General features: G+C 40.8%; 1 protein-coding gene across 2 annotated transcripts; it reads left to right on the forward strand.

Annotated features, from left to right (window-relative positions):
- Positions 1-205: 205 nt before the first annotated feature.
- On the forward strand, positions 206-11,128 carry angptl2b (angiopoietin like 2b). 2 transcript variants are annotated; one of them, XM_087796003.1, is made up of 5 exons: positions 206-498; positions 5,343-6,235; positions 8,889-9,082; positions 10,159-10,429; positions 10,496-11,128. In XM_087796003.1, the coding sequence occupies exons 2-5, from the start codon at positions 5,359-5,361 to the stop codon at positions 10,693-10,695; spliced, it is 1,542 nt and encodes a 513-aa protein (XP_087652129.1). In that variant the 5' UTR covers positions 206-498; positions 5,343-5,358; the 3' UTR covers positions 10,696-11,128. The 2 variants fall into 2 exon arrangements, with proteins under 2 accessions (XP_087652129.1, XP_087652137.1); XM_087796011.1 differs by lacking the exon at positions 206-498 and adding an exon at positions 989-1,004.
- Positions 11,129-12,889: the final 1,761 nt, after the last annotated feature.

Genomic DNA, 12,889 nt, shown 5'->3' on the forward strand with positions numbered 1-12,889 from the left:
TTGGACAAGAATGTGTTCATTTTAGGGAAGAGGAGGAGGAGGAAGAAGAGAGGAGGGGGGGAGGCTTCTCTCTCAACTTGTCTGAAACACTGCGAGAGGGGTTTTCATCATTTAAGAGCACTTGAGGAGTGGGAGAGAGAGAGAGAGAGAGAAAGAGAGAGAGAGAGAGGTGGAGTGGAGAGAGACAACCCTCCTCGAAGCTGTGAGGCAGAAGTGATGGATTCAGCGCACAAAAAAAGTGACAGTCTCTCCTAACGTGCCACTGGGAGTACACACCTTGACCGTATCAACTGCCTGTCCAGTTAGCTTTTAATAAATCTGCTGGCCGGTTTGTGTGAAGCTAATGACAGACTTTTAATAAGAGAGCTGCTTCAAACCTCTGCAGGACTAAGAGGGTTAAAATAAGAGAAGGACACCTGGACCATGTTTGGGATGAGTTTCCACCTGGACGGAACTCGGCGAGGACACTGAGGGACGTCTCATTCTTCCACAATACCTGTAAGAATCTCTTATTTTTGCTCATGGATGCAACAGAACGGATGTTTGTGCAGCATGTGTGCGGTGACTCAGTGTCGACTCACTGATGAGTGATGGAGGTTCACAGAGGGATGCAAGAGCTTCTTAACTATTCCTAAAAACAGTGTGTCATCACGTCGCAAAACCCTTGATGCTTGTGTTTATGTGCAGCTTTGTGTTGTCAACACCCAAAATCAAAGGAAGCAAAACATGTCAAGTTGACAGCAAAGTGGGGGGTTGAATTCCTATTAAATAAGTGGGCTCTTTTTTCAGGCTGGAATCCATCAGGACCCCCTGCCTTCCTCACTGACTCGCCTCCCTTCAAATGCAGCGCAAAGTGGAGGTGTAAAAAATTTACAGATGCAATCAGCTGAGAGTAAAGTTTAAGAGCGGGGCAGCAAGGGTTAACGGTGTTCTGAACGATCGCGAGGAAAGAATGAGGTCACTCACGGAGTACAAATTGAACTTGACTCAGATCCAACTCATGTGTGAGTACCTGCGAAGGGTCTCCTACTTGTTCCTGCTACTGATAGAATCAGTGGTGCCGGGGAAACCTCCTTGTTGCAGATGTGGTTTTACACGGAAAGTAGGACACCGGGCGAAAAAAGTGGGTCAGTGGTCCCTCGGTGGGGATGAAGCAGGTCCTGCTAGATCCCGCCGTCCACCGCCGGGCCGCCACCACCGACTAACTGAAGTGTGTGTGGCGGCTCTGCTCTAATGAGGTGACAGAGAATGTGAGGAATGCCATGTCCAGATGAGAGGGGCTGAGGTGGGAGACATCAGCCGGTTGGAAAGACAGAGAGGGGCGGCCCGCCAACTAATTAATAAGTGCTGAGCATTAGCAGAGGTCTGGCGCATGGCAGTGGTCAGGGGCAGGGTGACCTGATGACCTTTTTTTTCAGCTCAAAGGGGTAAAGACTTGATATATCAAGGGCTGAAATATGAATATATTTCCTCAACAAAGCACTCCAGGGATTTAATTTACAGTATTTTCTGGACTATAAGACACACTTCATATTTTAAATTGTTTTTTTAATAAAACAATTTGTACCTTATTTATATTCTATATATTCTTACTAACCTGGAACTGATTTTACGTGGCTCATTGTGCTCAAATCCAAAAATGTTAGCTATGAAATCTATGAAGCACGAATGGGAGATGCTGTAATATTTCCCTGTGAGGCTCTGTGGTATTACTTAAGAAAGAGCTGCAGTACTGCTCTAGGAGGAGCAGTGGTATTACTCCAAGAGATTCTGCGGTTTAACCCTAAGAGGAGCTGCGGTATTACTCCAGGAGGAGCTGTGGTATTACTCCAGGTGGAGCCACGGTATTACTCCAGGAGGAGCTGTGGTATTACTCCAGGTGGAGCCACGGTATTACTCCAGGAGGAGCTGTGGTATTACTCCAGGAGGAGCTGTGGTATTACTACAGTATAATAATAATCTCTATTTATATAGCGCCTTTCTAGACCAGGGTCACAAAGCGCTTTGACAGCCATTCACACATACTGATGGGAGTAGGCTGCACCACATTGCGCCAAATCTGCCCTCAGGAGCAATCAGGGTAAAGTGTCTTGCTCAGGGACACAACGACACAACATGTCTGGAGCTGGGATTGAACCTGCAACCTTTTGGACTGCAGGCAACCACTCTACCATCTAGAGCTATGACGCCCCTGTATAAGTATAAGCCATCCATGGTATAACTAAAGGAGGGGCAGTGGTATTACTCCAAGAGATGCTGCGGTAACCCTAGGAGGAGCTGCGGTATTACTCCAGGTGGAGCCGCGGTATTACTCCAGGTGGAGCCGCGGTATTACTCCAGGCGGAGCCGCGGTATTACTCCAGGAGGAGCCGTGGTATTACTCCAGGAGGAGCCGTGGTATTACTCCAGGAGGAGCCGTGGTATTACTCCAGGAGGAGCTGCGGTATTAATCCAAGAGTAGCCAGGGTATTACTCCAGGAGGAGCTGTGGTATTACTCCAGGAGTAGCCACGGTATTACTCCAGGAGGAGCTGTGGTATTACTCCAGGAGTAGCCACGGTATTACTCCAGGAGGAGCTGTGGTATTACTCTAGGAGGAGCCATGGTATTACTCCAGGAGAAGCAGTGGTATTACTTTGTGAGGCCAAGTAAAATTACTCCAGGATGCACCATGGTACCGTAGTAGTACTCTACTAGAACCATGGTATTACCCTGGGAAGCCCCCCTGGTATTACTCCTAGAAAATCTTGTTTCGCTTGAGTCAAACAACCATGACATTGTAGTTTTATGTTGGAGGCCATTCAACAGCCAATAGAAGCTTGTAAAAAAAGACGTTGGGACAATAATGAGCACTGGGTCTGTTAACAGCCTGGAAGGAGGTATTGTGTCGACCCCTCCGGCAGACTGTGGACGAGTTAATGACAGGCTGTCTCGTTTTGGGGCAGAAGGGACTCTCTCCGGTCCCAAGAACACTCAACCAGGCAAGTGTGGTTCTTTACAAACATGCATAGTAAAAAAAAACGCTCACAGACATCATGTACATCTGCACAGCGGGGGGCAGAAATCACACGGCTTCACAGACAACACTTGTGTACTTGTGGGGAGAAACCACAGGAGCCAGCAGCTAAATTTAGTCATCAGCACATTGTTGAGGATTCTGTTGAGCTCTATGTTCACGTGGGAACGCTCTGACGCTGAATTTACGAGCCATGAACCACTACAGTTTTGTATTAGTCAGCAAAGTAACAGCAGCTCCAGTGGATTGCAGGGTTATATAATAATTAGAAAGGACTTTTTGGAACCACAATTTATTTTTGTGACTTAAAACAAACTATAACTCCTGTATAAAACAAATCTTTTGGGGCTTTTTAGCATTAGCTTGAATTCCATGACCCTTACAATGCTCAATGAAACACCACATTTAAAAAAAACTCTCATATAAAAAGTAATTTGGTGAAGGATACAGGGCCAATTTTTTTTTTTTTTTTTTAGCTTAAGCTCTTACAAGAGTATTAAAAGTCAAATACAGGATTGGGCAAAGACAATAAATAGTGATAAAACATACAAAATTAAAAATATTATCAGCAACACAGGTTAGCCAAGTTTATAGCATTCAAAAAAGAACATTAAACATGCCTAATGTTTATATCTGTTATCTCTTATAACACAATAACATCTCTAAATGCTACTTTTACCAGATGTATCCTGAGAGCACTGACCTTTATTTCTCCATGTTTCCTATTGAACATTCCAAGATTAACAAACACTTTCACTTCCTCATTCTATTTCCAGCAGATCATTGCTTTGGTTCAAAACAAGAACAAACGATCGAAAAATGAGGGAGGAGAGGCTTATTAAACAGTCCGTTGTCAAAGTATGGTGAGCGAACGCCTTCTACAGTGTTCGCTAACTGGATGGTTTCGCTCTGACGCACAGAATGAGCTCCGAAACCATCCGATGTAGGCAGCAGCGGCTTTCAATTACGGTGCCCCAGGAGTTCAAGGCCACGTTGTTCACACACAGAAGTCACATTCTCCTCACACTCTCTTCAGTGGCATCACTTCCAGTCCTAATAAAAGTGCCTCTTTTCTTCCAAAAATCTGCCTGCACTTAATTTAATACGCTTTGGATTTAATCAAGGATAAATACTTGAGCGCTCTCTTTCCTCTCGTAAACTTCCAGACATTACAGACATCCATCAAATTCAGTTTGTGTCAAACATTTCTTAAGCATGATTAATCGTGGGTATTCTTTTTTTTTCTGAGTACTGAGGCTGAGGACAGCACTAATGTAACATCTTAAAAACAGCCCCGTGAACAATGGACAGCATCATCTGGTCTGGTCTCATGGTTTCCATAAGCAAAATCTGTCCAGACTCCAGGCCCACAATGGGAAACAAAATGAAGACCCAAATGAATCTCTGCCAGCAAAGAAAAGCTTCAGATTTAATTTTCAGATTGGAAGGTTTGAAGAGACCTTTTATCTGGTTTTAATTCAAAAGACAGAGAAAACACAGTAATAATTGTTTCCACACCTCTTTTGTTGAACAAATGCAAACCTGCCCAAATATTAAGTGGATCAACTCTATGATGATATTTAACACAATAAAGGGCAACTCAAGGTCAGCTAAGCAAACATCTGTTTCACGAAAATAAAACTATCCTGCACGACATGTCCCTTTTGGATTTCAACACCACTTTCATTGCATAGAAAAAAAAAAAAGTTTCCGAGAAGAGAAGTCGGACTCAAGTTATCATCTGAGTTTTATTCTTTTTTTTTTAATCTGTAAAAACTGTTCCCAGAGAATTATTAAATGCTTGAAACTTTCCTAAAACATTATTAAATCACTTCTATGCTCTAGACCTGGACAGTCATGGTTCTACCAATAGGAAGGTTTGTGACTGATGAGTAGCTTTTCATTGGTCAGCAACCCTGAAATAAAAGATGTGTCAAGAATAACTCATGCTGATAGTAGAAGACTTTTTTTAGTTGCTATGTATATGTTAAGATTCAGACCTGGCTTGCTGGATGAATGGATGGATGGATGGATGGATGGATGGATGGATGGATGGATGGATGGATGGATGATGGAGAGATTGGTGGAGAGATTGGTGGATGGATGAATAGATAAACAGATTGATGGATTGCAGACTGGATGGATGAATGTATGGGTCCATGGATTGATGGATGGATATATGGGTGGATGGATAAATGGATTGATGGATGAATAGAAAGATGGGTGGATGGATGGATGGATGGATGGATGGATGGATGACACATACATGTAACAAAAAGATTATATGATTCTATTGTGATAATTATATTCTTTATCTTCCTTTCTAGGGTAGTTGGAGTTGGAATGACACAAATGGAGCACTCTTCAACCACCCTTCTTGCCCTCCTCATAGTGTATGGACTGGTCTCTTGCACTCAGCAGACTCCTGGCAGCCCAGAGAACAACCAGCACAAACAAGGAGCCCAAGAATTTGAAAGTAGCGACGATGGGCTCGAGAGAGAATTTCTATACGCAGGACGGAGCAAACGTGCTCCACCTGACATACCTCAGGACAAGTGCTCCTACACTTTTATTGTCCCTCAACAGAAAGTGACGGGAGCGATCTGTGTGAACTCAAAGGAGCCCGGGGCCATAGCGGAGAGCCGGGTGAACAAGCAGGAGTTAGAACTGCTGAACTCTGAGCTTACGAAACAAAAGAGACAGATTGAGACGCTTCAACAGCTGGTGGAGGTAGACGGTGGAATCGTCAACGAGGTTAAGCTTCTGAGGAAGGAGAGTCGCAACATGAACTCCAGAGTGACGCAGCTGTACATGCAACTGCTCCACGAGATCATCAGGAAGAGAGACAATGCCCTGGAGCTCGCTCAGATGGAGAACAAGATCCTAAACCAAACCTCTGAGATGCAACTGCTCACCAGTCGGTACAAAGACCTGGAGCACAAGTACCAGCACTTGGCGAACCTGGCGACCAACCAGTCGACCCTCATCGTTCAGCTGGAGGAGCAGTGTCAGAGTCGGCCTCCTCCTCGTCGCGTTCCTCAACCTCGACCGCAGCCTCCTCCTGCTGCTGCGCCTCCCAACAAACCTCCGCCTCTGGCCCCATTACCCCGACCCAGCAAACCCCTCAGCAATGAAATCCAAAGTGACCAGAAATCTCCACCTGTCCTTCCAACGATGCCCAGTGGAACCCAGAGCAACTCCACCACCGACAAGCCCTCTGGTGAGTCCAAGTTCCTGAGTCTATCTTTAACAGAAGTACATTTCTATTTGTGGTGCATTCTTTTTTGAACCTGCAAGCTTTGAACTCATGAGGATCACCATTAGTTTTACTACCATTAAGATACTTCAATCATTTTCCACCGAATCAAATTCTTCTTTTGTTGGATTCCAGACTGCAGAAATAAAAATAAAAAAGATTAAGCACATTTTGTAACAAAGACATTTTTAAACCTGAAACAAAAAGATACAATGGTGGTTCTTATTTCAAGTACTTGAAGAAATGTTTGAACGTCCACCACCAAAGGTTTTGAAAAACAATTTAAATTTAAATAAATAAACAAAAAAAGCTTAACAAATTCCCCCAAAAAATATATTCAACAAATGAATGTGGATTCATATTCCAAAGAATGGTGAAAAACTAGTCATAAAAGACTAAAACTGAAGGTTTATTTCTAGCAACTAAGCTTCTTTATCCAACACTAAAACTAAACAAATCCAGGATTGGCAGTTTTTTTTTGATTTTCCATAATGCAAGATAAAATCCTATTTTTAAAGAAAAATGGTGTGTGGAACCTTCCAGCCGCTGATTAACTAGCGAACTCATAACCGCAAAAAAAAATCCTTACTGTCAGCAACAAATTGTGAACAGTGTCTGAAGATTCGTATCAGTTAGCTCGCCACCACAATACAACACGACGATTATCTTTGTGGCGTCTGTGGAAGTCCATTATGGTTCCCATTCATTTCAGAACTTCTTTTTCCAAATGATGCAGAAAAAGCCTTTCAAGCTTTTTCCATTGACATTTAGCGGCTGGTCCAAACAAGGCTGCCTGTGAACACTGGTCTTTGTGGAGGCAGAAAAAGGGAGGAACCAACACCTCAGCTGTTACATAAACCTTCAACACGGACAGAGATCCCTCCTAATCCAGAAGCTGTAGAGGAGCGAGCCAAAGACATGGGGAGGAGAGTGGGAGATACTGGAAGTCAGTGATGTCATTTTTTCCGTTCGGTCCGGACAAGCATGGGTTTATCAGGCGGGGCAGGGTAGGGCAGATCTCTGGCTCACATCGGCTAGACCAGAGACATTCCTGAGATTAAATGGATGGCACGGAGCGTGCTGTGTTAAATATCATCCAGAAGTTTTTTGTAGAACTGAAAGTGACTGTGGTATGAACCTGCTTCTGCCTCACAAATATGTGTGTATTGGCCACGCAGAAAGGGACAACGACTTCCCAATTTCTTTTGACTTAGTCCCATTTTGTCTTACCTCCACAACTCTATCTGACCCCTAAATCTTTCTTCCTCCTTATTTAAACGTCCTTTGTAAGCCGAGCCAGTTGGCAGTCAAGGCACTGTAAAGCACTTTCACGGCCAATTGAGGGAGAGGAGCCAGTCGTGGCACAAGTGTTTTTTCCATATTTACTCCCACCACGCTTAGTAACATCCTTTCATTTCTTCCCCCGTTATCATGTGTTGAAAGGATAGTGTGAGACGTCTAGTTTGACAGCAGGACAGTCTATCATTGACCTCAATATCTTCAGGATAACAGATTCGTTCAAACTTACAACATAACACCATTAAGTGCGGATGTGATTAAAGAATTTGAACTTTAAAGGCGTCCAGGGAACTTTCTCTTCCATCTGCGCTCCTTAGGAAACACAATAAATTACTGTGGAAGACGAACAAGCGCTGTTTTTATTGCTTTTTGTCTCCAGTTGCAGTAGCAATAAAAATGTCCGACCATCAATAATGCAGAATTTCCTAGTCCAAATGAGGCCCCTTTCAAAAAGAACAAATCTATAAATTAAAATTATTTTTAATATCATTTATCTTTAATTATTTATAAAGTTGTTACCTTTATGAAGCATAAAAGCCATCCATCCATCCATTTGTCATCCATTCATCCACAAGAATGTACATATGAAATTTATATGTTCTAGTATTCCTGAAAAATATGTTTTTCAAAGACAATAATAATTCCTTTATTTTCCTATTGTTTCCTTTTCACCTTTATCTCACATTTATACTCACAAAACCTAATTATTTTTGTGTAAGGTACATTTTTGGACAAATGTCTTTATTTGGTTTATTAGATGTTAAATTGTTTTAAAACAGGGATATTCCCCTAGTTTGACCCTTTTATATCGACCTCTGATTTCATCAATTTTAGCAGCAATTAATTTAAAGAGTTTAAATACAGTTTAAAACCCTTAAATTCTGCGGTGTAGTATTCCTAACTAATTTCAGTCATGAACATAAATAACAAGTCGTTTATTCTCTGGAAATCTGAGCTGACACTTGAAAAAGTAAGTGGAAATGATATAATATCGTTGAGCTGAAGAAAAGTGCACATGAGTGGAAAAGCGACTGCTACTGTTTCATCATTCAGTAGTCGGGATCCAGGATTCCGTCTGCCCTCATGCCAGTGTTTCTCTTGGCCGTGTCGCCGGCAGACATTTCCCCTCAGACAGAAGCCGCCAAAATCAATCTTAGTATTACAATCAGAGCTGATCCTGTTGAAAAATGGAACTCCCTGGATAGACTTTAACTCTATTCGTCATTCAATTTTTGCTTTGTTCGTTTGTTTGCGTAACATTGAATGTTTAAACAGATCCCTGGAAATTAAATCGGATTTTTTTTTCTCTTTCTTTCAGGGCCATTCAAGGATTGTCTGAAGGCTCTGGAAGAAGGTCACGCTTCCAGCGGGATGTTCCTGGTGAAGCCGGAGAACACCAACCGACTCATGCAAGTCTGGTGCGACCAGAGACACGATCCCGGCGGCTGGACGGTGATCCAGAAGAGGGTGGACGGATCCGTCAACTTTTTCCGGAATTGGGAGACGTACAAGGTGCGACATTTGTCATCAATGTTGTAAACAGACTACAAAGCTTCTAAAGACTTGAATTGTCTTCACAAAGAAATCACATTTATTTACAAAATAATGTTTTCCTAGAAGATAGAAACATATTTAATTTAAAAAAAAGTTTTACCAACTGAAAGTGGATGATATACTGTAGTATTTTATAATGGGTTAGAGCCAAAAAGTCACATCTTTAGTAACCAATAAAGCATTAGAACATGTATAACATTTAAAACTCTTAAATTTAACTTAAAAAAACAAACAGATTGTGATAGAAAATATTGGTTTTAATCAGCATGATATTACAATTTTAGTTTGTAGTCCTGGTATGATATCAACAGAAATATCTATAGATGAAAAAACAGTTAATTCAGACTTAATATATGATAATATTGTTTTAAAAATGTTACAATTAATAGCATACTTTATAATTATCTGTTAGACTTTATTCATCCAACATGTATCTGATGTAAAATATATATTTTTTGAGGCATCTTGAGGTGTCTCTTCTTTTATTCTAGTGTTTTTACTGAGTCCGCAACACAATAAACATCATAAATTACATGCATTTATTGTCTTTAAATTGATGATCCTTTCCCTTAAAATAGTTTTTTAAAAGCACAAACACCAAAATAACTGTTAATATTATTTACTTCTAAATAATTGGTGTAAATGTGAGATTATCCTGACATTAACTGCAAGAAAAGCATTTGCAAACTCATCTTAAGTGTCCCGGTGATATAAAAAACACATAGGGAACAGAAAAAAACACAAGATAGACATGTGACAGTGATACATAAGAATCAACACAGACAGTAAACTGTGCACAGAGTCTTGCAGTGACTTCCAAATCGCAGAATTATAAACGGAAAACTGGACCATCGATGCTCGTGAAAAGCTCGCCTCAAGGGCCCTTTATTACAATGTTCCTTGACGATCAACAATAACTTGGACCAGAAGCTTGTAATTACCTCCGATCGTGACCCTGAATCATTCAACAGACGTGCTCAAGATCATGAGGGGGATAATACTGATAGTGTTTCCTTTGCCGCCGCACATTACAGCAAGGTTTTGGCAACATCGACGGAGAGTACTGGCTGGGACTGGAAAACATCTACTGGTTGACCAACCAAGGAAACTACAAGCTGCTGGTCACCCTGGAGGACTGGTCAGGAAGGAAGGTGTTTGCCGAGTACGCCAGTTTCCGAGTGGAGAACGAGGCGGACTTCTACAAGCTGAGGGTGGGCCGTTACCACGGGAATGCCGGAGACTCCCTCACGTGGCACAACGGGAAACAGTTCACGACTTTGGACAGAGATCACGACTCCTACACAGGTGAAGATGGTTGGATTCACACTGGGATGAGCTGACGAGCTAATGGCTACTTTTATAATCTTGCAGGTAATTGCGCCCACTACCAGAAGGGAGGCTGGTGGTACAACTCCTGCGCTCATTCGAACCTGAACGGCGTCTGGTACAGAGGAGGACACTACAGGAGCCGCTACCAGGACGGCGTGTACTGGGCCGAGTTCAGAGGAGGAGCCTACTCGCTGAAGAAAGTGACGATGATGATCCGTCCGAACCCGAACACTTTCCATTGATAATAAAGAAGAAATACGCAAAGACTTGTCAATCAATGATTCTTTGTTGACCCATGAAGTTATCAAGCTTCTCATTGGTTCTGCTCTAGGTTGTAAACCAGAATAAAAGACACAGGAAATATATCCGGTGATTATTTCAGGAAGTTGAAACGTTATATAAAATTGGTATTTTGTCAGATTATTTATCATACAACTCACAAAATAACCAGAAGAATCTATGTTTGTGATTAAAATCATCAACTGAGAGGATCTGGGATCGTTGTGCTGGTCTGGACAGGTTTCCTTCTTCCGCTTGTATATATCAAGTTTTGTATTTACTGTAAAATATTCACTAGTTTTGTGATGTCCTATATTGCGTCTGTACATAAGATATTTGTAATATAATGTATTAAAACTATCTAATTTTTATTTGCAATAAAACATGTACAGCTTGTCGGTTGTTTTTTTTTGTGTCATATATAGAAGCATCATGTGACCCTCATGACGAGAAGGAACCAGATGTGCTTGTGTTTACTTGCTTATTCTACATTGGGGACAAACTAATGAGTGACACAACAGTCCATGTTGTGCAAGAAAAATTATTGCAATATCTTGTTGGCATTGTATTTGTATTTCAAATTTCAGATAAACCTCATTTTTTTCTTAATATTTTGTTTTCAAATTAGCTATTTTTATTATTGAATTCTTTATTGAAATAAGGAGATATTTTAATAAACTAAAGCCCCAATGGTTGAAAGATATTTATGTTTATATACAGTACCTTATGGAAAAATCATTCAGAAAACCAATATTTAAAAAACATGTAGATGATTTGCAAACTATTTAAGTGGTTATGAATTGAAAAGATCTTTATAAACATAAATGACTCTTTGTTGAAGTGTGCTCACAGTTTGCAAGGATGAATGAACCTCCCATAATGTGTGATTTAATTAGATTCTGTGTTTAGTTTTGAGTAGATACACAACTTTTTGCATCAGAGATTGTGTGGGATTTGTCGAGAAACAAAAGCATATGAAGCACCCTCAGAAATACAAATTATTCCGCTGCTACCGGATTGTATTTTCATGAATCTTTTTTTTTTAACTGCCAAAGATTCAGTCCTTCAATCATCCATCCTCACTACAACGTCTATCAGTTGAAAAATTACATCTTCATAACCAACAAAGAGACAGTGTCTTGCTGGTTCTGTTTTAAAACGTCATATTCCGTCTATGGTAATAAATGACCTATGATAACCTATGTATCACTTTTAAGGTGCATCCCATTTCTATCCGGCCAAATGACCCTCATTCCTTAGATTTGAGGGCCGGTTTTGAGGATTTACCTTGAGGACGGAGGAAGCCTTTTAGCCTGTTAGACGGACAGTTCAGGACTCAGGTGGCAGTAGAATGTGCTGGTACTTTTGTCTACTTAAAAGTGTTAAAAGTGTAAAACACATAATATATATAAACAATATATAGATTTTCTGATTTTCTACCAAAATGTGACATGCCATAACAATGCAAAATTAATTTTTGTTTAATGTGTATTTAGAACATGCTAAATAAAGAAGCAGTTTCTTAACGTGATAGTTTGCCCAAAATTCAATTTTCACTCGTTTTCTACTCACCCTCATGTCGACTAAGGGGTGGAATAATTTGTTGCTTTTTAGATCCATTGGCAAAAATGAACATTAAATTAAATAAGTTTATAGTTTACACTTGTTTGTAGCAGACGTTTAAAGAACAATAGCGGTATAAACAGGAAGTACCCCAGAAGTACTCTGGGTAAATATCACGAGCACTTCCAGTGTAGACAGTAGACTGTATGCGCTCTGGAAGCACTTACAGTACTTTGGAGTACTTCTGGTGTTATTCCTCAAACCTCTGCCATAAAAGTATAGAGGTGTTTGGGCTCAATCGTTGGGGCTCGATAAAAAAACAAGTTTTTTCCTTTAACTCTAAAAAGGAAAAGATTACCCTCAAAATAATTACAACGCTTAGTCAACATGAGTGAAGTTTTGGGGGAACTAACCCTTAAACACTGAAGAATAAGGTACTAAAGACATGTACCTTTATGAGGGTCACACTTTTGACTGATACATTTGTTGTGGGCCTCTTTTAGTTTGTATGCAACTAGTATCTAAATTGCATTTCAAGCTTATTTCTTTGAAGTTTTAGAATGTAACCCGAGTTGCTCGTCAGTTCATGAAAGA

The sequence above is a fragment of the Callionymus lyra genome, chromosome 1, assembly GCF_982586985.1.
Source record: "Callionymus lyra chromosome 1, fCalLyr1.hap1.1, whole genome shotgun sequence".
NCBI classification, from domain to species: domain Eukaryota; kingdom Metazoa; phylum Chordata; class Actinopteri; order Syngnathiformes; family Callionymidae; genus Callionymus; species Callionymus lyra.